We start from the raw sequence: 24,790 nt of genomic DNA, 5'->3' as shown, positions 1-24,790 counted from the left end.
TTCAGTCCTTCCCTGACCTCCCTAACTTGGTCAAACCCCAAAGTTAGATTTTACAATACCACGCGCGCAGGTTAACCTTTATTTGCATGCATATTTGATTAGTAAGAATCGATATTGACAATACAAATCAAATGTGGATGTGTACCGTGTCTTTCCCACCAATCCCATTCACTCTAGCATGAAGCTGTGAAAAAGCCCAATCAACCTTTTTTGTAATCACTGTACTGCAATGGTTAAGAGCCTTTGCTTGGAGTCAGAGAGCCCCCAGTGTCCCAGTAATGCCACTCGCCAACCATGTAATGCCAGGTGAGTCGCTCACGTTTGCAAGCTTCGGTGAGCTCAACTCCCAAAGAGAGGATATTAACCTCAGGAGGACTTTGATGAGGAAAACTAAGGTGATGTGTTTTAGGTACCTGCAAAGGACCTAGACCACAACTCATGTTCAATAAATATTAATTATTATTATCAACAACATTTTGTCAATGAAATTCAAGCTACTTAAGCACAGATTCATTCTTATTACCTCTTGTAATCCTCCTTGATGAGAAGAGAGAAAGGAAAAATAAACGTAAACAGACCAAACTAGAAAATGTAAGGAGTTACCCAGTTATCACCTGTGATAATGAGAAAGTTAAGAGATGCCAGGGCTTCCTTTCCAGATGTAAAAATCATATGACAATTTTTTTATTATTGATGAAGTAAATAATGGAACTAAGCTATTAGTTCACCAATACCCATTAAAACGTGTGTCAGCCACCGATCTCTTTCCATCAGAAAATGATACCTTTCACCCAAGCACCACCAAGTACAACCTAAGCTTACATCTCATTGGTCAGGACTAGTCACGTGGCCACCTCTGGCGACAAGGAAATCAAGGCTTTCAGCTGCCGCAACGCTGTCATGAACAAAATGGGGATTCTGGGGATAAAGAAAAGGAAAATGGATATAAGGCAGACGGCTAAGCAGAGTCGCCCAAAATGGACTTTCATGGTTATATAAGCTCAGAGAGAAAACCACCATGGTCTTTCCTTTTCAAGGAAGAGCGGATGTTCTGGTAGAAGTACCTTCGCTGGTTCACCGTCTGTGTTGGTGACACCGGGATGAAGGGGCAGGGGCAGGGAAACCTAAGCAGCTCTTCATGGTCCCTCCCTTACTTCCTGACCCACTCCGGCGGCACCAAGCCTCCTTCTCCTGCGAGGTCTTCTCCCACTCCCCCTGCCTCATTTAGGCACATCCTTTATGCTCTTATCCGACCTTGTGTATAGTTCCACGATAGACAGAAATTGATAGAATGTTGATAGAAATCATCAACGTTCTCTAAGATGTCTCTGATTGGTGCTACTTTCTCCACTAAACCGTCAGGTTTCTTTTGTCATGAAATTTTCATCTCTGCAGGTCCATCGTCCAGGACTTGTGAGTGAGAAGAGGTACCCCGCAAATATATCTTGGATCAGATCAAAGTGAATTAAACCGAAATGAGCCGTGCTGATTTACACTGTACCGCCCCGAAGGCTCGGGGATGTGGCCACATCTCGTTCCTCACCCCATCGCGGCGGCTGCCAGGGCGCCTGCCCGAGCACCATGAAGGATGATGACAAGCTTACAAGCTTATGCTTCGTACGAATAGATCATGTCTCAATGAGATCATGCATTCGCGTGGCTTTCTGGCCAAAAAGGAGGGTCAAAAAGCAGTTACATTAGCTTATTTCCTCTCAGGGGAACCATGGAGAAAGGAATAAAAGTCACTGTTTACCAAACAAAAGGCTGAGAAACATTTTTCCATTTAAGAATATGACAAATTAGCGAAAGTGACAAAAATAAATAAAAACCTACCACATACTCAAAAAGTTGCACAATTGCCTGAAAGCCAAACTGCAATTGTGAGCGTGTTGGCATTTGGCGTGGAGTTCAGGATTTCAAGGAAGCAAGCCACTCTTTTATGAACACTGAACAGGAATGTCACAAGCAGCTTTTGATTAACTATGATTGTCACAGTATATAGGAACGGGCTAACATATGGTGTTTTTAAAATAAACTACTAACCACATCCAGTGGTTTCAATTAAAGAATGGTTCATTGCTTACAAAAATTCCCCGAGACCCAGCTGTCGTCCAAAAAAGTCTCATTGCCTCACTCTGAATTTCCACTGTCATCAGGCAGATTACTAAAAGGCCAGCCTTGGATTTGGTGTGGACACTCAGGGTAGCCTCTATATAAAGTAAGTAACTTCCTCCAGCTTTGTCCTGTGGCTGAACAAATCCTGGGGGTAATCTCCTATAAGGAGTCTAAATGGAGAGGCAGAGTTCTATTAAGAGACCCGCTAGAAGAATAGAGAACATTTAAAATAAATTTTTTTAGAATGTTTAAAATGACCATTTACACAACGGTCTTGTGGTGTAAACACACAGACACACGCCAACACAAAAACAAATGTGAAGAAAAAGACAAGTATAGCTATGAGACAAGGCCCGAACTCCTTCTGAAGGGGATCATCTAGTAGCGAGGGCTCTGAAGCCACCACAGAGAAAGTAATGTCACTATACAAATGAAAGGCAGCTCGGCAGAGAATCAGGGCCACCATTACATAATCACGGTGAGAAAAATGAACCCTAGGGAACGAAAGATAAGTCAGGGAGAGACTACTCAAAACTGGTTTGAGGAGCGAATGCTGAGAGCTGGCCCGGCTAAGTGACGGGGCTCTACTTTGAGGGGTGGTGACACGTTACCCTTTGCCACCAGCCCAGGCATTTTTTCTGTTGTTCTTCGGTCTCACTGCCTTTCTTGATGGTCACGGCCCCTCCACGTCCTCTCTCTGGTCATCTGTCATCTCCTCTGTCTCTTCTTACCTTCAATGTCATTCATGTGTCGTCGCCCCCGGGGCCCCACAACCGATCAAAATAGAGAACTCCACGATGTTTTTAAAACTCAACTGTTATTTAAAAAGAAACACATTCTCCGGGCCCGTTTTTCTCATACATGGCCCGTGATTGATTTCTTTTTCATCTAAACTAGGATGAGCCTTCTATTAAAATAAAATGTTCCCAGTCCCACTCCTGAGGACAGTACATTCTCCCCACCCACCCAACAAGAAAAGCAGCTCTGGCACGTGTGCCTATATACGAAAATACGCAAAGAAGCTCCTCAAATGTATCCCAGTGTATTTACCACCTAGGTGTTTTGACAAATGTCAGAAAGAATCATAAGATAACAGGATCAAGGGGGCTTAAGGAGAATGTAGCATAGACAGATTCCAGCCAGTTTCATGGGGGAATAAAACCTGTAAACCCTCCAAACTGGGTGTGAGCGTGAGAGCTGTAAGAAAGTCCCTGGAGCTACGCTTCTCACACATACTTTCAAAAATGTGATCGGTGTCTGATCTAAACGAAGTGGCCAGTGGAACACCAGCTATCTACCTTTAATTCTTCTTTTTGAGATTTTATTAATTTGAGAGAGAGCAAGAGAGAGAGCACAATCAGGGGGAGGGGCAGGAGGAGACTCTGCTGAGCACAGAGCCCTGAGCCACAGACAGATGCTTAACTGACTCACTGAGCCTCCCAGGAACCCCTAATTCTTCTTAGCTAGAGTCTCTTGTGCTCAAAATCTGTATTTAAGAATTGGGGTAAGAGAGGCGCCTGGGTGGCTCAGTGGATTAAAGCCTCTGCCTTCAGCTCAGGTCATGATCCCAGGGTGCTGCGTTCAAACCCCACATCAGGCTCTCTGCTCAGTGGGGAGGCTGCTTCACCCTCTCTCTCTGCCTGCCTCTCTGCCTACTTGTGATCTCTGTCTGTCAAATAAATAAATAAAAATCTTAAAAAAAAAAAAAGAATTGGAGTAACAAGGGAGAATATTCACTGGTTTTGGGTGTGGACATCAATACATAATAATCCAAAAGCCTTTTTGAAATTTTTTGCTTGTTTGTTTCCTTGGTTTTTGTTTGGGGTTCGCAGCAGTTTCACAAGAAGTAACAAAGTAAGAGACAAAAAATTGATTTAAGATTTTATAGTAGCTCACGCATGTGTTCTGGGTATTAGGTGAATCTGCAGTGAATTTCTAGTTATACAAATTGCTATTCCCATGCCTTAGCAACAAAAATCAGCCTATTTTCTACAGAAAACAGCTTTAGTTTTAAGCAAACACAGCTAGCTATATGGCCCACATGTTTATTGTAAATTTGCCTTCAGGAGTCACATTTTCCATTACACCTAAATTATCACTTCCCAAGGCCTCATAAATGAAGCAGAAGCAATTAAACATAATTGCTTTCTTTTGTGGCCTTTGTGGTAAAATTCTGATAACTGACACAAAATCATTTTAATACAGACTGCTGTATCACAACAGCATCTCTACCAGTAGTGGCTTTACGTAAGGGTAGCCAGTGCCTCCACGTTTTTTCTCCGCCCTAATGGAATTCTGCTTAACTGGCAAGCAGCAACAGAATAAAAAGTTTCAGGGATGTTCTTGTTCCAAAATCACTAAATCGTAATTCTGAAAAGGATGTACAAAGGTCATCTAAGTTCATCTCTGCAGCAACTTGGATTAATCTGCTTATCTGTAATACACGTAAATAAACAACACTTAAGATTCTCTAAGTAAGACATTCCACAAACAGCCTTGATGACACACTCGGTAATTAACAACTCTCACTATCCTAAAGTAGCCTCCTTTGTACACCATCCCCACTCACGCACCACAGTGGAAGGAAAGTATGAAATGAATAGTCAAAAGGAGAGGCAGACTTATTCCAACTCAACATGCTCTGTGGTTCTTTAGAGAAATGCCATCTTAAATTATATTTTGCATGCTTACGTTAACCTGCATATTTTCACACATTTTAATATTTTCCCATGAGAAGAAGTATACGCAGGATAGCACTTTTGTTTCTGTTTTGAAAACATAGACAATTTCTATTTTATTTGTGTGCTAATTAGTCACTGCAAAACAAAGCTGTAGAACTATAGGACCTGAGCTATCTGAGATCACTCGGCCTGGCCTTCTCTCGTGTTGTTTTACCAGCATTCAACTCACGCTACTGCACAACACTGGTGACTTCTATTTTAATCACACTTCACTAAGATTTAGGTTGGAGGGGTAGCATTTTTTAACTAAAGTGGTTGTTAATACTGAATAATCACATAACCTTTTCTCTCTTTTTTTGTTTTTTTTTTTTTGCTCAGCAGACTGGAATATTTTAAACTAATTGGTAATTTCTGGACATTTCATTGATGCATCCATGCAAAGGATATGCTATTTCAGAAAATGACTCGAAATAAGCGTAAGATATTGCTCCTGCCCTTGAGGCTCTAACGATGCTGTTGGAGAGATGACACACGCCTGAATGAAACAGGCAGGTCCGTACAGGAGGCGTTACCAGTCTAAGTACCAGAACATGTAATGCAAGGGATACTTGCCACAGGAGCTCAAAAACTGGGAAAGCTGTTATGCGTTAGTATAAATGTAGTCTTTGAGGACTCAGAGAAACATAGTAAACCTATAATTATCATTAAACAACTTAAAATATTAAAACTAATAGAGGAAACCCCATTATATTATCAGTTTACTCTTAATGTATGAGAATCCCAAGGAAACTGCCTTAAATAGTAAAGAGCATTAGAAGAGTTTTGCTTGTTTGCTTGTTTGTTTGTTTGCTTGTTTAATTAAAAAAAAAAAAAAAAAAAGACTAGATGGAAGTGAATTTAAGATGTCTGGCAGCCTTGGGGCGCCTCGGTGGCTCAGTGGGTTAAGCCTCTGCCTTCAGGTCATGTCATGATCTCAGGGTCCTGGGATCGAGCCCCACTTTGGGCTCTCTACTCGGCAGGGAGCCTGCTTCCTCCTCTCTGCCTGCCTCTCTGCCTACTTGTGCTCTCTCTCTCTGTCGAATAAATAAATAAAATCTTTTAAAAATAAAATAAATTTTTAAAAAAAGATGTCTGGCAGCCTTGTCTGAAAAAAGTCCTTCTATTTCAAAGAAGAATCTGAAGGCTGAACACCCAAATGAGAAGATGTAGCATTAGGAATTCAAAGGAAAGGGCAGACATGACAGGCTCTGAAGGAAAAACCAACAGCACTCAGTGAATGGCTGGCTACGGAAGAAAAAGAGCAGGAAAGAAGCAAGGATAGTTGATATTTTTGTTGTACAGGCAACCAGGATAGTAGGAACTCCATGCTCACAACACCCTCATAAAAATGTGATAAAAAATAAATCAAGTAGTGCTCCCCTTGCATTGGAAATTTATTAAAAGAACCCAACATTCCTGCTTCCAGATTGTGGTCATGGAAGAATTCCAGAGAAGTTTTTTGTAGAATAGACCCATCGCCCCCAATGGCCCCTCATCCCAATGACTCCTGCATCAACAGTTTGAACTCGTAAAGTCTGGAATAAATCCCTGGTGCCAAGAACACATATAGTCCTTTAAGAACTATTTCCCTCAATCTGAGAAATTTCCTCAACAGAAGACCCTTTCAAGAAGATCCCTACCAGGGAAGATAGTCAATGATACTGTAACAGAGTTGCATGGCGACAGATGGTAGCCATGGTTGTTCTGAGCACCACGTCCCATACAGAGTTGCTGAATCACTATGTTGTGTGCCTGAGACTAATGTAACATGATACGTAAACCATACTCAAGTTCAAAAGAAAGAGCCCTACCAATATTCCACACAAGTCCAATAATCACACACATACACACATACTCACAAATATACTCACACCCTCCAGCTTCCTGTCTTACAAATTTGAACCCAAACCACAGGACGTGTCCTGCCTTCTGCCTGGGTAGCAATGGCTGTGGCAGGCAGCCATTTACACCCCCACTCACTTCATCAAAGTATTCTTCACATCTTAAATTCCACACACTGCTGGGGTTTCCCCTGTTGTCCATGCCAAGTCACAACCTCCTTTTAGCCTGGAGTACCCCGGCACCTGGAGCACAGTAGAACTCTCTGGGGCCTCCTGAACTCATGAGTCACTAAAAATAGAAGCAACATCAACTCTCCCATGACACATGTAAATACACTATTCATAACATCTTATGGCATGATAAAATGAAATAACTATCATAATAGAACAATGAGAGGCACCAAGAAATGACACCCTTCCACAGTGTAAGTACTGCCCTTTGGAGGGCACTCCAGGAGAGCCGAATTTCAGAAATTCAAAGCTCCCTGAGAGACGTACATGGTTAACTAGCTAAAGAAGGCCAAAGCTCCATGACACAGTCCTCCTGTATGCACCAGCATCCCAGAGGAATAAACAGCAATTATCTGTACCACACAAAACACGATCCTGCTGACCCAACCCAACGGCACCAAGCACACAAGTGTGCCAGACATATTTCCTTTCTGTACAACACTGCCTTCAAGTTGCTGACCTGGCCCACCCAACAGCCCTTCCTCGGATTAATTTCAGTGAGAAAGACAGAGAGCCAGAAGAGATCCTTCTCAGGAAGGAGCAACAGCCCACTTGCCTGCAGGGGCCCAGAACTGGGAATGCCAACTGCTGACCAAAATCAAGAACACAGTCAGCGAGCAGTCACAACAGCGACCACTTCTCCCCCCACTGAAAGTCTTGTTTCATTGGTCTTTTTTCCTACCAGTCAGCATCCAGGGGACTCCCCAAGCAAGCTTTAAAGACTAAATTTCGGTTGGTTCTCTCAAAGATGCCATTGGGAGTGAGGAGGCAAGCTGGTAGCTAAAGCAAAGGAAGAGCCAGTGGGAAATTGTACTAGAAAATTCCAGAAGATCTTAAAGGATAGTGATTAGTGTTCATAGGATATTAATCTCTACAAGGTTTTAGTCTGAAGCTCTTGATGTTAGCTGTGTACAATGGATGAGGGAGAAATGAGCTTGTTCAGAGTCCTCAAAATAATAGTTGCTAACCGTAACTGTTAACCAGATGCACTGCTCACTTAATACTCAGAACACTGTGAATTAAATTCCATGATTATCTCCCTTTCGAGCATGAGAAACCTGGAGCACAGAGAGGTTAATTACCTTTGCCAAGGTTTGCACTGCTGCTAGGAGCTAGGATTCAAACTCAGTCTGGCTCGAATATGTGTTCCCAACCACTGCTTTCCCAGTAAAATGACATTACAAGTGCCCCTTCTTCAAAGGCAAACTCTAAGTTTTCAATTTTTTTTTTAATATAAAGGGACTTTGTTTCAGACTTAGAGAAAAGTACTTCCTCCTACTTATATAAGATTAAAAAAAAAATAGAGAAGAGGGTGACAGAGACAGTATAGTTCTTTCATGTTCTGTTTGGTTTCTTAACAGGGACAACATCTACCTCATTTCACACACATTCCCAAGATCCTCTCTTCCCCTACCACACTCATTCATTTGGGGCACCTGTACATGGCATTATCGAGAATAAACAAAGGTTACTTTATGACCTTAGGCTTCAGGGTCTTGCCTGAAAACATTGAAAAATCAAGAAAAAAAAAAAAAAGAAATGCACTAAGAGGAATAAGGTCAGGTAAAGGCAGGGCAGAGGGGTGTGCACTGGGAAAAGGGGAAGTCAGATGACAAAACCCCAAATACTCTTGGCTCTTCTGAAAAGGTACCCTGTTCATTTACCCGGAAGCACCGAACAAAAGCAGCTCCCCATTTCTCTGTTTCGCTTTCCTGACCATAACTGGACCACCAACTGGCATCCATTGTTCCCGGCTCACAGAACAATGTTGACCAGCAGTCAACAATGTTGACCAACAATGTCCACCAGTTCTGGTACCTATCCAAAGGGCTAAAAAAAGAACACCACAAGACTGAATGAGCGTCTGTATGCACATACCTCACAGTATGATTCCACCACAGGCAAGTCATACGTGTGAGAAGCCGGGAGCACCTCCAAGCACTGATGCCTGCTCCAGCTTGTCCAGAAATCCCTCACACATCAGACCGATAGGCTGAACGGGATATTCTGTTTGTCGCTCTGCTTCCTAACATTTTACACATCTTCAGAGTCTCCGCACTCACAAAGCAGCTTGGGATTGCCCCACAAATATCCCAGGACCCTAACCGAATGAGAAGTTCGGAGGTCAAAACCATCTGTGGACGTTGTGGTGTGTTTCTAGGGCCCAACTCATCAAAGACCACCTTCCCACCCACTTTCTGGGCAACCCTCAGAGGATGGCAGCTGCTAACTTTAAAAAAAAAAAAAAAAAATGCACGGTGGAGGAGGCAAAAAGGATTATTTTTAAGAAAGAGCACAATCTAACTTTTCTCTCCGCCACCCACTCCACACCACCTCCTCATTCCCTTGTATCTCCTCCTGCCTCTCTTCCATTTCACTCTCCTTCCCCCGCCTCCCTCCCCGGCTGTGCTCGGGGAACCACACCTTCTCGCATGCGTTTCCTTCCCGTGTCCCAGGCTGGGCGGGCGGTCCGGACACCACACCGGGGAGAGCGGCTGCGTAAGGACTCGGGGCTGCCGCCAAGCTGGGAGGAACAGATCCAGTTCCTCCTCAAGGCTCCAGATGTGTGGGAACCAAAACCTGCACTCACTCTTTGGAAGCCCTGCCTTGACAGGAGAGCCATAAAGAAAAGGAGAAGCATCTCGGGTATGAGCCAAATGAACCTGTTAATTATGTCGTCCTCCTGATGTTGCCTACACACGGGAAGACACTTGGCTTATTTCTTCGTCTAAATGCCCTTAATTATTCAATTCTGTGCCTCTTTAACACGGCTTCTGAAGCTGGGCTGCCTGGATTCTGGGCGGAATAGTAAGCGTTTCGAAGTGTGCATGATGAATGCATGTGGCCTGCGGATGAATTTCTTCCATCAGCTGTGGGCGACAAGCAGCACAACACGCTCAGAAGTCATCTACCCAAACCAAAATGCCACTGTGGCAATAGTTAAAACAATGAGGCACTTTGCAAAGTGGAATAGTTAAAAAGTTAGGGCCAGATTTTATGTGGTGAGGGAAGAAGGCAGAGCAGGGAAAGATAAAGATGATGTGCAAGGACTAAAAACAAGAAAATCAGTGGGATCTTGGTCAATTACTGCGAAATACTCACACCAATAAAAGCAACGTTTGTGTCTTCCTCTGTAGTGATCCATTCACTCACTTACTCCTCCGTAAGCATTTATTAGGCACGTACTATGTGCCAGGCACTGTGCTAAGTTTCAGAAATAACACAGTGAACAAGACAACTCTGATTTTATCACTCACTGAGCTAACAATGTGCCATCGGCACATGCTCGCAACATCGCAAGTTGAAGCATAAAGTATGAAGGAAAGAAAGAGCTGAGAACAAAAGACACTGGAGAACCTACGTTGATAGAGTAATAGGAAAAGTCTGTCTCCACAACATATGAAAGCTAGAACACAAGACACCTGGGTGGCTCAGTCGGTTAAGGGTCTGCCTTTGGCTCTGGTCACGTTCCCAGGGTCCTGGGATCCAGTCCTGCATTGGGCTCCTTGCTCAGTGGGGAGTCTGCTTCTCCTTCTGCCTTCTGCTGCTCTCCCTGCTTGTGGTCTCTCTCATGCTCAATCTCTCTCTCCATCTCAGACACATAAATAAATAAAATCTTTAAAAAAAAAAAAAAAAGCTAGAACATAAATAGAAAGAAAAGCTAAGTAGGACAAGAATGGGGTGACCATTCCAGGAAGATGGGCTATATGTGCAAAGGCCCTGAGGCAGAAAGGGTTTGGACACCAAGGAACTGAAAAATCAGTGTGGCTGAACTAAAGTGAGCAAGATGAGAAGGGCACATGGCAGGACTGGTGGGACACTGTGGGCCATGATGTCCAATAAAGATTTTATTCTAAGGACAACAGGAAATTTTCAGCAGAGGAAGGGCATAACCCAATTTACATTTTATGATGATCACCGTTGCCTTTGGGTGGAAAAAGACTTGAAGAGTGGAGCTTATGGCAATTGTCTGAGCAAGAGATTCCCTGGACAAGAATGTGGCAGCAAAACTAAAGAGCAGTAGACAGTTTCAGATATATTTTAAGTAGAACTAATAAAAGTCACTGAAGGATTGTATATGCGGGTGAAATAAGGAATCAGAGATGACTCTCATCAAGTTACTCTATTTATACACAGGGTTTTTCCAGAAGTTACAAGCATCACCTGATGTAATGTCAGGCTCGTGCAGGAATCTGATCTATGGGACACGGTAAGCCTGTGTGCACATAAGGAACTCTAACACTCTAGACCCAAGAATAACAAACTCTGTGTAGCTGTTCTTGAGAGAAAATTATGGTATCAAATGGTATCCTAGGGAGATATTTCAGTGAGTTTTCCCATAAGAATTTTATTGTCGGGTTGGTGCCAGAGCCCTGTAGCTTCCCCAAAAACCTAGAGTTAAATGCCTTTCTATACGTGGTGCAACAATTCTCACTTTCACATAGAAGTGCTCCAGGTAAACCAGCTACCAGTCCATCTGGTCTTCATGATAAGCAGTAAAGAAAATATATTTCTAAGAGGACCTTCGTATCAAATTGGATGACCCATTGGGGCCACCTGAGTGTATCAGTTGGCTAAGCATCCAACTCTTAATTTTGGTTCAGGTCGTGAAAAATGTACATTTACAAATAATTTTCTTATGATCACTGAACAACTGGGTCCTTAACAACAGTCTCTCCATAGGACCCCTTCAGAAACAGAGTATCCAACACAATGCAGTACGCCCCGGGGAGGAGACCTCAGAGGGTAAAGAGAACGGACAGCCTTGTTTACCTGATGTGCTGCGCGCAAGCTAGTCCCCAGCTGCCACAGAAACCAACAGGCCCCCGTGGTCGGCGCACATTTCGTCTCAGCATCTCTCTGATCTGCTTGTTCCCTTTCACCTCTCGAGTGTTACTGGCATTGTTCCTGCTGCCCTTCCTAAAAAGCTGGTACATAATTATCTCAAAAGCCCTTGGCCCATGTGTAGAGGTGAGCATCTCTCACCTTTTCACTATTTATAGTGACGATGCACTCTCGTTCAGACCTTGCAGAATGAGAGATGACTTAGAAACAAAGGGAGGGAGAGAGCAAGAGATCACACACACACACACACACACACACACACACACATACACACACACACACACTCCCCAGGGAGAGACCTCCGGTTCGGCACAACTTCACCAAAACAGATAGCAAACAGAAATAAACAGTAGTAATTTATTTGGAAAAGGGTGTAATCTTTTGTTCCTGCAGACTATTAACTATGACCTTTTTAATCTGCATCTCAAGGACTTTGCTTGAAACGGATCCCATGATTTCAGTCAGTATAGGAAGGATTCCTTTCAGACAGGCTTTTCCCCAACAGTCTAATGAAAAGTGCAGAATTCCTATCTCCTGCCCTTGGGTCCTTTCTGTCCCACATTTATTCTAATATCCTGCAGTGCGAATTTTGTGGTCTGTCTCCGCGCTTTCCTCCCACCGTGGCTCTCTAATCCGGGGGTCCATCTGCATGGTTCCTCTCAGGACAGCACTTCACTAGCTCCTAAGCCACCTGCTCCGTGTCAGTAGTGAGAGTATCCGAGATTCACAGATTCACATCCCCACGCTTCACACCCTCTTTACTTGAACTCTGTAAATTCATGGTTCAACACTCGTAAGCTGTTGGTTCTAATTCATGCCCTCATCACCTGCGGTGACTGAGCGGGACCTTATCTGTGCCACCCAGAGCGCATTTTATTGCGGGCTCCATATTTCTGTGACTGCAGCAAAAAGATGAAGCATGTACAGAGCTCTGCCAGCATGAAAAGCTGTCACTATGGAGCTCCTGTTGGGGAATCTTCCAAAACTGGCATGTGTTTCTATTGCTTCTCCCTTCTTCACGTATTCATTCTCACTTCAGCCACAAAGCTCCCCGGATGGCCAAATAATCTCCACATGCAAAGAAGCAAAAGCAACAAATGCATATCCGTGCATACACAACGCACCCTATCAAACGAAGCCTGGGGTGTCTGTCCTCTGAGCTCTTGTTACCCTGTTCTTAATAACACTCCTATCCAGTGTCTGATACTTAATGTTCAACATTTCAAGGACTATATTGCTCTACGTTCTTCTCTGATTCACAGGATGCCTGTCTACTCTTCCTTTTCAAATCATCGACCTAGCCCAAAGCCTGGTTAAATGCCATCTATAACACTATCAACATCCTATGTATATATAGCTCTCACCTTGACCCACTGTCTTAAAAGAACCTATTTCGAAGCCAAAGCAATCCAAAAATTTCTTTGAGTCTTCCAGTACTATTGATTACTGTAGTTAAATACCGTGTATAACACTCGGCCCTATTTCACGACTCAAAATGTAAAAACCACAGACATGCCTAAACTTTTTCAGATCTTCTCAGAATCTTACCAGATCTCCTAGAACAACCTGCTAGGACAAGAAAAGAGTCCCACAGACATTACCCTTCAAGAGGAGACCATCTCAGTATGACCGCGCCCCTCCTCATTCATCATAAGATCCCGAAAGGTGTCTTTCCCAAGAATGTGGGAGTAAGACGGAGAAGCGCAGAGACGCCCAGGAAGTACTCACTGAGGGGTTTCAGGATGCTGCTGCTGGACTCATCAGCATTTTCCACATCTGACTTATCAGAGTAGTTCTCAGAGATTCTTTCTTTTTCCTTCTTCTCTTTGTGCCCTGTCTTTCTCTTGTGGCGTCTCCTTCTCCTGTAGCTCTTCGGCACATGGACCCCAATATAGATGGTATGGTGGCCTGAGAAGGTACAGAGATCACCAGTCATTTCAAAGCACATTCTCTGCTGCACAGAAATTTCACAAGCTCCTCTGGTCAGAAGAAAATGTCTATGAATTCATTACCATTTTATATTTGACAAATAAACTTGAAAAAAAAAAATCTCTTTCCAATTTTCAGGTCGCTAGAGTATAATTCAATCTGTTGGCAGGCACCAGGATTCTGCGAGGGTGTACTCCAGTTCTATTCAGATAGACTCCTTTTAAAATTTTAGGGAAACCAAAAAATACCACGCCAGAAATCAGGAATCCTTGATTCTGGTCATACCTGGGTCATCAATAAGCTATTTGACCTTGAGCTTGTCCCTTAACCATTCTGGGCCTCAATCTCATTATTTGTGTAACCACAGGCTTACCTCGGGTGATCCCAGGAGACCTATCCGGTTCTAACCCTCCTGAGTCTGTGACACACGGAGCAGGGAGATGAGAAAGGAGGTCTGGGAGCAGCAAAAAATAAAGATCTAACTCAAAGTTCAAGAAGTCATTCTGCTGGGCATAAGGTTTTACGCTCAAACTTTTTTTTTCCTTTTTTTTTTTTTTTACCAAATCAGCAGAATAGAGACTTAGAACCGGGACAAATTGAGAAAAAATAAGACATACTTGGAGAGAAGATTTTAGAAATACTCAAATGTTCACACTAGGAAACAGCTAAAATGAATGTCAGTTACAGTGCCATTCTCATTTTTCTTTTTTCGTTTCCAAAAGTTTCTAAAAACTGGTTGTTGCAATGATAAAAATAAACCCAGCCCAGCAAAAATTGCCTTGAAGAGAAGGGCATGAGGAAAAAAGATTGTGAAATGCTTTTAGTTCTCTAGATGGAAGAAGCTGCAAAACTGACAAGTGATATTATTTTTACAAAATCTGATAAGACAGGGGGAAAAAAAGAACTCAAAGTTCCACATCTTTTTCTTTTCTTTCTTTTTTTTTTTTTAATCGGGAAACTTTAACTTTCACTTTATATACAGCATAACTTCTGAATGTGGGAACCACCATCTCGGAAGTAATGTGAAAACTTTCTTTTCTTTTTTGAATAGCAAATTAGATGAGATTATCTCACCTTTCCCACTTCCTATTCTATTCTAGAAGTACTCCTTGATGACCACTTTACCACAGAGAACGCCACAGAGAATACGACACACCTAACGTGCAAAACTTATACACGCAGTATGTCTAATATAAAGTGCTGTGAGTTACTTTTCACAGGAACTCATCAGGCATATCTAAATACAGTATAATTCACAGGGGTGTTCCCTTGAATTGGAAGGATTAAAACAGTTACATGCTCCTTTAGGCGAGAGCTTCCAACTAAGGAATGCAGATCCCTAAGTGAATGGGTTAGCATTCCAAAAAAAAAGTCTGGTATTTGGAATGAAGTTGGAGGCATCTATATAAAGTATGAAACTCCCCCCAACACACAGAGACACACACACACCAACTCAACTATTACAAAGCACAGTGAAATTCTCCTCCCAGAATGAGTGCCAATGAGAAATTTATCATGTCTAACCATTTGCAAGCAAATTGTTCTCATGGGAAAGCTATATTATACTAGGAAGTAGGAAATGTCTCAGAAACAATGTGAATTAAGAAACAGTGTCAATTGTTTCCTGTGCTCCGGTTATGGAGGGAGACCTGCCGCTTTGTCTCAAGTCACACAATGTATGTAAACAAAGCCAACCAATTTCTTTAGTAAATCAAACACTGAGAGCTTGGTTGCTTTCATTCAGGAATTAGGAAAACGTCATGAAAAGAATTAAGAAGCTAGAAAATTTAAAAACCTGTCACATTAAATATTTTCTACATCTTATTAAATAAAGGCAACTAAGCAAAAAAAAAAAAAAAAAAAGGCAGTGATGTTACATTAGTCATACTGATATTACACAGAAAGATTGTTTTAATTTATTTATCCACAGTGTCTTTGATAAGTCATTTGAAAGATCGTTTCTATGGGCTGATAGCATTTTAAGGTAAGATTTCTGACTATAAAATGTTGTTGTCAACCTAACCAAAGAGAATGATTCAGAGAGAGTGAGCTTTCAAAGCCCACAGAGAGGAATATTCCCAACCTGGGACCTCACTGGAGTGACAACACCATAAAAATGGTGCCATTTTATTCATACCATGATCACATGCCCTCCCACAACCACCCCCCTCCCCCATCACCTTATGAATAAGATGCAGCTTATCCCCATCTCCCTTGGCTGCTGCCTCAGGTGCCCCCCCAACACGCACACACACACCCTTCAGTCACTTTAACACACATTTGCACACAGGTGGGGAAGCTCTCTGATATGATGATGCTCTCTGGAGCCCAGATACCAAGCAGAACTGTGGTTCCTTGCAAGACACCCCAAGTTTCAGACATTTTTATCGGCTTTATTGAGGTGTAATTTACATGCATAAAATGCACTCATTTTAAGGTACAATTCATGACGTTTAGTATATTTATGGATTTCTACAACCATCACCTTAATTAATTTTAGAATATTTCCACCAATCCAAAAAGATCCATCATGCACATGGGCAGTTGTACACTTTCTGTTCCCACTCCCATTCCATAGAAGCACTCTTAATACTCTCAGTTATGGCCTCTGGGAAGCTACAATTCTGTGGTGCCCACATAGCTGTGAGCTTTTTTGTGGGCATCCTTACAGCACAGCAGAACAGAATATTCCCCGACTAAAGAAGATACTGCTTTCCAAGAGCTGCCAGAAGAAATCATGACACTGGGCAAAACTCAAAGCATCCTCCTTTTCCTCTCACATGTTATGGGTAACTAAATTTTCCTTTTCTGTCTTGGGTTCGGGGAGAAGAGAAAGAGCATCGTCCTGCGGTTAAATAAACCTTTAGGAACTCAGGGACGGGGCTTGTGTTTCCTCAATTACTTCTTAGTCACTGTCCACTTCAGCTTCTGCGTCCGTAAGAGGACAGCAAGACACCTTGCTCTGGAGAGCGAAGGGAAGGCACGCTTTCTCAAGGTGGTGACCACGTATTTCATAAGCCATACATGCCGAGTAACAAAAATACCAAAAGAAAAATGAGCTCGAATGGAAGACTTGCTGTACCCACAGAACACCTGTCTTCAGCAAGCAGAATTACTGATGAAAATACACTATTGTTGATGAGACTCTCATAGGTGGATTCCGATATTTATTTTCAATAAAATATCTTAACATGTCTCAGAAATATGTCATGAAGACTGATGGCTATTTTTAAAATTGCAACTCATAAAAATGACAGCAAGCACTTAGGAAATCTACAAAGGTTGAGGGTGTAGTATTATTTTACATATAAAGTAAAAGATGAGAAGCTTGACAGACAAGCCTTCCAATCCAGCAAGAGTTTACAAAACCATAGATGCTAAAAGACTCGGGGACAGATACTTGCTTAACTTGTAAGAGAGTTTCAGACTTAAAAAATAAGTGTGTGTGTGTGTATAAAATAAAACCTCTCTGCTAGAAATGTCACCAAAAACTGCTTCCAAAATTTCACAGAAAACTTCTTCCTAAGGAGAAGCAATAATTTTTTTAAATAGCTATAATTCATTAAAAAAAAAAAAGGTACTTGTTTCAACTACGCTCAAAAAGAAAAACAATTAAGGTGATTGCTTTTAATATTATTAAAATAAAGTTTGCATTTTTGCTACTAAAATTGTATAAAGTAAAACTACTGGAATCTACATTTGATGTCATTCATTTAGGTGTGAGTCAAAGGGCATTCAGCCCTTGATTTGGCAGTGGCCTCAGTATCATGTGTTCAAATAAATACCCTGCATGCCTTTCTCTGACAGATGGTGCAAATTCCCAACAAACTCCAAATGTCTTGGGAATATCTCATAATCCATCCCACAGCCAGTACTACTGGGAAGAAAACATGGCTTTCCTAGTTATCTCTGGATGTCAGAAATTATCATGAGGCGATGCTTGTGTTTCCCATCCTTCTTCCTATCCTCACCTGCTCCACCTCAGCTGAAAGCAGAAGTGCTGCGATGCTATCATGTCCAATTCTTCCAATTCCTGAGATATTTCTAAATTCATGTCATTGATAGTTGCTATCATGTTTTCAGGCCAACAGAGAACTCTTACACTTAGTAACTCTGTAGTCATTCGAGTCAAAGAGGCTTTCACAGACACCACCAAAGACGACTTAGAATTTTGTAGAATTAAACCCATCAAACCAGAAGAGGGTTTTGCTCCAGCCAAACTCAAAATTCCATAAAGGACTGGGTACTTACACACCATATGCCTCTATATGCAAGACAGATCTATTAGCTCCTTTAGGAAACACATTACTGTGTTTACTGTACATATAGATGATAGTAACAATTTTTTGGATACTTAAATGTGCCAGGCTCTGCCTAGGTCTCATATCTATTACCTCATGCAATCATCACAACCAGACAAATTAAATACTTCTATCTTAATTGTATAGGCAAAGAGACCAAGGTTCAGGGAACTCACAGATACTGTCACCAACTAACTCATTAAATCCCAGAGAAGAAATAGCTCTCATGTGTCAATATCAAGGCAAGTACTGCATTAGTGGTGGTTTGTTAGTTTGGGTTGTTCTTGGTGGGGCAGGTGGGGGGTGGTTATACTATACAGTACACGGTATTTATACTCTTAGTCTTACAACTGATCACACTTGCTTCCTTGTGCTGCCTGCTAGAAATACAAGACACAAATCTCAGGCCAACCAGTGGCAGGTAGGCAAAGTTTCATGACATGCATTTATACACCTCACTCTTCCAGCTTTTCAACTATTATTTTCTCTTCACACTAAACCGCTTTTGGGATAAGGCAGTATACAAATATTTTTTTTAAAAGCTGAAATCTCCAGGGTGCCTGGGTGGCTCAGTGGGTTAAAGCTTCTGCCTTCATCTCAGGTTATAATCCCAGAGTCCTGAGACCAAGCCCCACATTGGACTCTCTGCTCAGCAGGAAGCCTGCTTCCTCCTCTCTCTCTCTCTCTCTCTCTCTCTGCCCGCTTCTCTGTCTACTTGTGATCTCTGTCTGTCAAATAAATAAATAAAATCTTTAAAAAAGAAACAAATAAAAGCTAAGATGTCCAAAATGCTTGAGGAGAACACAGGCAGCAACCTCTTCACCCTCAGCCACAGCAACTTCTTCCTAGATACATGCCAAAAGCCAGGAAAGCAAAGGCAAAAATGAACTATCGGGACTTCATCAAGATAGAAAGCATTTGCACAGCAAAGGAAACAATCAACAAAACTAAAGGACAAGAGACAGAATGGGAGAAGATATCTGCAAATGAAATATCAGAAAAAGAGCTAGTATCCAAAATCTATAAGGAACTTATCAAATTCAATAGCCAAAGAACAAAGAATCCAATTAAGAAATGGGGAGAAGACATGAACAGACATTTCTGCAAAGAAAACATCCAAATGGCCAACAGATACATGAAAAAGTACTCAACATCACTCAACATCAGGAAAATACAATCAAAACCACAATGAGGTACCACTTCATACCAATTAGAATGGCTAAAATTAGTAACTCAGGAAACAACAGATGATGGTGAGGATACAGAGAAAGAGGAACCCTCCTACACTGTTGGTGGGAATGCAAGCTGGTGCAGCCACTCTGGAAAACAGTATGAAGGTTCCTCAAAAAGTTGAAAATAGAGCTACCCTATGACCCAGCAATTACACTACAGGGTATTTACTCCAAAAATACAAATGTAGTGATCCAAAGGGGCACTTGCTCCCCAATGTTTATAGCAGTAATGTCTATAATAGCTAAACTATGGAAACTATGGAAAGAGCCTAGATGTCCATTGGCAGATGAAGAGATAAAGAAAATGTGAACTTCATATAGATACACGCACAATGGAGTATTATGCAGCCATCAAAAATGAAATCTTGGGCGCCTGGGTGGCTCAGTTGGTTGGACGACTGCCTTCAGCTCAGGTCATGATCCTGGAGTTCCTGGATCGAGTCCCACCTCGGGCTCCCAGCTCCATGGGGAGTCTGCTTCTCCCTCTGACCTCCTCGCTCATGTTCTCTCTCACTGTCTCTCTCTCAAATAAATAAATAAAATCTTTTAAAAAAATGAAATCTTGCCCTTTGCAATGAGGTGGATGGAATTAGAGGTATTATGCTAAGTGAAATAAGTCAATCAGAGAAAGACAATGAGGTCTTTGATATGCAGAATTTGAGAAACAAGGCAGAGGATCATGGGGGAAGAAAGGAATAAAATGAAACAAGACAAAACCAGAGAGGGAGACAAACCATAAGAGACTCTTAATCTCAGGAAACAAAACTGAGGGTTTCTGGAGGGTAAGGGGGTCGGAGCGATGGGTGGGTTATGGACACTGGGAAGGGTATGTGCTATGAATTGTGTATGACTGATGAATCACAGCCCTGTATCCCTGACAAACAAATATGTCAATTAAAAAAAAGATATGCTGTAAGTGTAAAATAAACACTGGATTTTAAAGATCAAAAAAAAAAAAAAAAAGCTGAGCTGTCAGTACTGAGGGAAGGGGTTGGGGAGGCTGGGGATGGCTGTGTGGCTGTGAGGGAGGGAAGATTTCTAGGCAAAGATTTAGACCTGCAGATTTAGATCTGTCTAAAGGATTGCCAGAGAACAGGTAAAATCTTTGCCATCCCCACACTCTCACACATATCTCTTACTAAGCACTAAGGGATGTTCCAAATTTAATTTTATCCACATTGTTGCTTCTCCTATAATCAACTGAATTTCTGTTTTCTCCAGTTCAAAGATTCCACAATGCTTGGCACTTTATATCATCCTTCTAGAACTAATCAGCAATATTCCCAAAATATAAGTCAAATACTGCCTTCCCTGACTTAGCTAAAGAAAGCTGATTTTATGCCAAGATGCCTAAAACATGCTGTATCTATTGCCAAGAGCGATGTAAGGGAGGGAAGCAAAATTAAGAGATATTTATTATTTCTATTTTAATTATGAAAAGAAAAATATAGAAGAGGAGGCAGAGCCGCTGGATGAGTGACAGATTCTAAAAAGATGCTATAGACTTTACTTCTTAAACCAAAACAAATGTCAAAGATTTTTTAGAAATAGAGGAACAAGAACCTTAAACAGAATCATAGTATCACGTCCAGATGCCACAGAGGCTGTGGGTTTGACACTTTGCTGGAAGGGAGGCGGGACAATGCGGGGAAGCGTGGGGGGTGGGGGGGCAGGATGGGCTAAATAAATGATGGCCATTACGGAGGGCACTTGTTAGGATGAGCACTGGGTGTTATAGGTAAGTGATGACTCACCAAAGTCTACTCCTAAACCAATACTACACTATATGTTAAATAACTTGAATTTAAATAAAATCCTGGAAGAATAAAATAAAGTTGTTACAGGTTCTTAAAAAAAAAAAAAAAAAAAAGAAATAGATCAGCACATATAATGAGATACTTTAATAAACGAAATACAAATAGTTTGTCAGCTTATTTACTCACAAACACAGAACAGTGTCCATAAGCAGCTCTAATAAGATATAATCAAGGTAACATTTCTATAATTTACTGGGGCATAAATAACAGCTCATGAAAAGAAAACCCCTTTCCAAGGGCAGGGAGTAATTTTGCAATTAACAGGGGAAAGTCAGACCTTGATGAAATGTCCACAGGGAGGGTCTGAATTTCAAACATATACCACTACACAAGACAAGGGCTGATTTCTCTTTTTGTCTTTTGGATAGGGGTCACTTTTCACATTAAAAAATAATAATAATAATGCATATGTTTGTTAATAGAAAATCACATATTACTTATGTAATTTTTATAAATAATTTTGAATGCTAATGACTAATCTCTTTTAATATTAATGCTACCAATTACACTTAAGATTAGGCATGCAAGGAAATAAACAGCCCAAGTGATGAAAAACAGGGAAATACTTTTCTTCCCACCAAACTACATGAGAATTTTGTCCACTGAAAGCCTCAGAGAAATCCTTAAGGCAACTTGAGGTTCCCCAAGCAAGACTGATAAGAAATCTCAGCTTGTTATCTGCTGCTTACTAAGTACAGTGCTTTTAATATTTAATATTTGATGATGATGATGATGATGATAACAATCTCTAGGCAGGAGCAAACAGCTACAGGAAAAACGTCTTGAGAGGGAGTCAAGCTTATGGTTACTCAGTTAACCTCCTGTCCTTGAAGTCAGTAAACTTGTCCACCTGTCTTTTAAGTGCTCATTTCTAGCAAAGTTCTAATAGTCCTTGGGTACCAGGATGACTCAAAGACCACACATTGAGGTTAAGATTCCATTGCAGTTACCATTACTAGTAGTTAGTAAGAGGCAAAAAATGACTAGCATGATAAAAAGTTCAAATTAGTGAATATTCACAAAGAAATGTAACTTTCATGTGTTCAGTGGTCATCAATTATTTGAAAATATCTAGGCTAAAACAACCACTTAAAGGTAGTACAGAAACCTGATGAATGAACAGCACTAAAAGTCATCTTATTTTTCATAAAGTACAGTTCTGAAGTGTTCCACGATCTCTCAAAAGTTGACTCTCCAAAGTAATTTTAACGTCACCCTAGTAAAAGCCCTTTTCTAGTCACCTGTAAGACATAAAATATAATCTATATGTATATCTATATCTCTATATTTATATCTATTAGATACAGGTACATATAGAGAGATATCTGTATAGTCTTCATACATAGGGAGATGCATAGAGAGAGAGAGAGATCATGTTTATGGACAGTCCAAATCAAATCACGTCAATAAAGCATCTCCCACCATGTATGGTACACAAAGGTGCCACACAAGTGTTGATTCTCCTTCTCCCTTCCCTTTCTGGGGGACGGAAATACAGAGCACGAATGCTCCTTGCTCCCACCACACTTGAGCCCTGACACCAACTTGTGAAGCCCCTCTGCTCTCTAGGCAAGGCACTCATGAGGACAGAAGAGCCAACCTGAGACCAAGTCTAACTTGCCCCTCAGTGGGCTACTTTAGTCATTATATAAGGTTTAAATGTTCAACAGAGACAACACCCTCCATAACCTCAATCTTCCCTCACCCTGCCCAGAAACACAGGCCTGACAATCTCCACCTGCTCTGGGCAGAGTGTCACCCAGAGCCCTCACGCAGTAAGCGCCAACCCCAGGAGCTGTTGTCTTTTGGTCTGACTGAACAGGGTAGACTGCAACCCAAAGACTCGGGAAGGCTAACGCCAGGCAGGACAGTGCTAAGAGTGAAGAAGAACCACCCAACAGGAAGAGATGATCCCTCCACTCATCCTGACACCCCAGAACCCAAAAGGACCTGGTGAATTTTTAGTGTGCACTACACATGCTGTCAGACAAAAATCCACCTGTGATCCAAACCCTGAGAACTGGCAGTTTCCATTCCTTCTCTCATGGTCACCATTTGCACAACTGAATGGGAAGTAGGTTGGAAGAGAGAAAACAATGGCTAATCCAATGGTCATTGATAACTGGATTCACGATTGCAGGCAGAGAGGCAGCTGAGAGAGACACACAAATGTACACATTCACACTCTCATCCTACCCACATGGTCCATCTCCAGCTCTATTATGGCTTCCCTTTTCACACCAGCCTACGTCTCGGCTGGGCAATAGGAAGAACAGTCTTTAGTTGGTATAGACAGATAATCCACCGTAGAGTTAATGCACTCATAGCTAATTAGTTGTCAAATACTGAATATTCATTCACATAATTCCCTCCTCTCACAATGTAAATGAGATATGGATAATGCCATAGGACGAAAACAATGACCAAGAACTAGGGAAAGTGCTCTGAGAGACTTAAATTAGCCTAAGTAAATCCAATCCCAGAATCTCCATGGCTATGGTTTTCTACATGCCCAGCAAAGAGGACAACATTCACTGACACGGCAGCACATAATCATACTTCCAGAGCTGAAATGACCTTAAACATTACATGGTTCAACCTCTTCATGTACCAGCGAGCCAACCAAAGCCAAATAGCCAGTTAATAATACCAACACGGGGATTCTTGGAGTTCCTGGAAGGTAAGGTTTCCCTTACCGCTTTCCCACTACACGCACCACCACCATCCCCCCCATCTTCCACTGTCTGCAAAACACAGGGGAAAAAAAAAAAAAAAGAGTCCTTTTAAGTTAGTAATTACCTAGAAGGAAGAAAGGCCTCAGGAATGCTCTGAAAATGTTTCTCTCTTACAATCACAGAATGACAAGTTTAAACACTTATTTATTTGAGAGAGAGAGAGAGAGAGAGAGAGCGCACGTGCGCATGTTGGGGAAGGGGCAGAGGGAAAGAATTTCCAGCAGACTCTCTGCTGGGTACAGACCCCCCACACACAACTGGGGGAGCGGGGGGGAGGGACTTAATCTTATGACCTTGAGATCATGACCTGAGCCCAAAACAAGAGTAGGACACTCCACTGACTGCACCACCCAGACACCCCTAGAATGACAATTCAAATCAACAACCCTTGGCTCCATAAATGGCCCCAAATACGAAGATATCTGGCTATGACATCTCTCCTCTACTGATCACCACTGATCACTTGATGAAACAGTAAACAAACTTTTAGTCTTTCCCGCTATGGGCTCCATTTCACTTAATCAATTAAAATACGTAGAATGTGCAGCCACTCTGGAAAACAGAATGGAGGTTCCTCAAAATGTTGAAAATAGAACTGCCCTATGACCCAGCAATTGCACTATTGGCTATTTACCCTAAGGATACAAACGTTGTGATCCAAAGGGGCACGTGTACTCGAATGTTTATAGCAGCAATGTCCACAATAGCCAAACTATGGAAAGAACCTAGATGTCCATCAACAGATGAATGGATCAAGAAGATGTGGTATATATACACAATGGAATACTATGCAGCCATCAAAAGAAATGAAATCTTGCCATTTGCGACAACATGGATGGAACTAGAGCGTATCATGCTTAGCGAAATAAGTCAAGCAGAGAAAGAGAACTACCATATGATCTCCCTGATATGAGGAAGTGGTGATGCAACATGGGGGCTTAAGTGGGTACGAGAAGAATCAATGAAACAAGATGGGATTGGGAGGGAGACAAACCATAAGTGACTCTTAATCTCACAAAACAAA

At 41.8% G+C, this 24,790-nt stretch overlaps 1 protein-coding gene across 6 annotated transcripts in view; it reads right to left on the bottom strand.

Moving 5' to 3' along the window:
* Positions 1-24,790, bottom strand: part of SLC4A4 (solute carrier family 4 member 4) — a 457,437-nt gene that overhangs the window by 293,919 nt on the left and 138,728 nt on the right. For all 6 annotated transcript variants that reach the window (XM_059385129.1, XM_059385136.1, XM_059385120.1 and 3 more), the window contains one exon: positions 13,481-13,660. In XM_059385129.1, the coding sequence (XP_059241112.1) occupies positions 13,481-13,660 (180 nt within the window). The remainder of the gene's footprint in view (positions 1-13,480; positions 13,661-24,790) is intronic.

This window comes from Mustela nigripes, chromosome 1, assembly GCF_022355385.1.
Source record: "Mustela nigripes isolate SB6536 chromosome 1, MUSNIG.SB6536, whole genome shotgun sequence".
In the NCBI taxonomy this organism is placed as follows: Eukaryota; Metazoa; Chordata; class Mammalia; order Carnivora; family Mustelidae; genus Mustela; species Mustela nigripes.
Note: the sequence above shows the minus strand (reverse complement) of the source record. Positions and strands in the feature narration are given on the sequence as shown.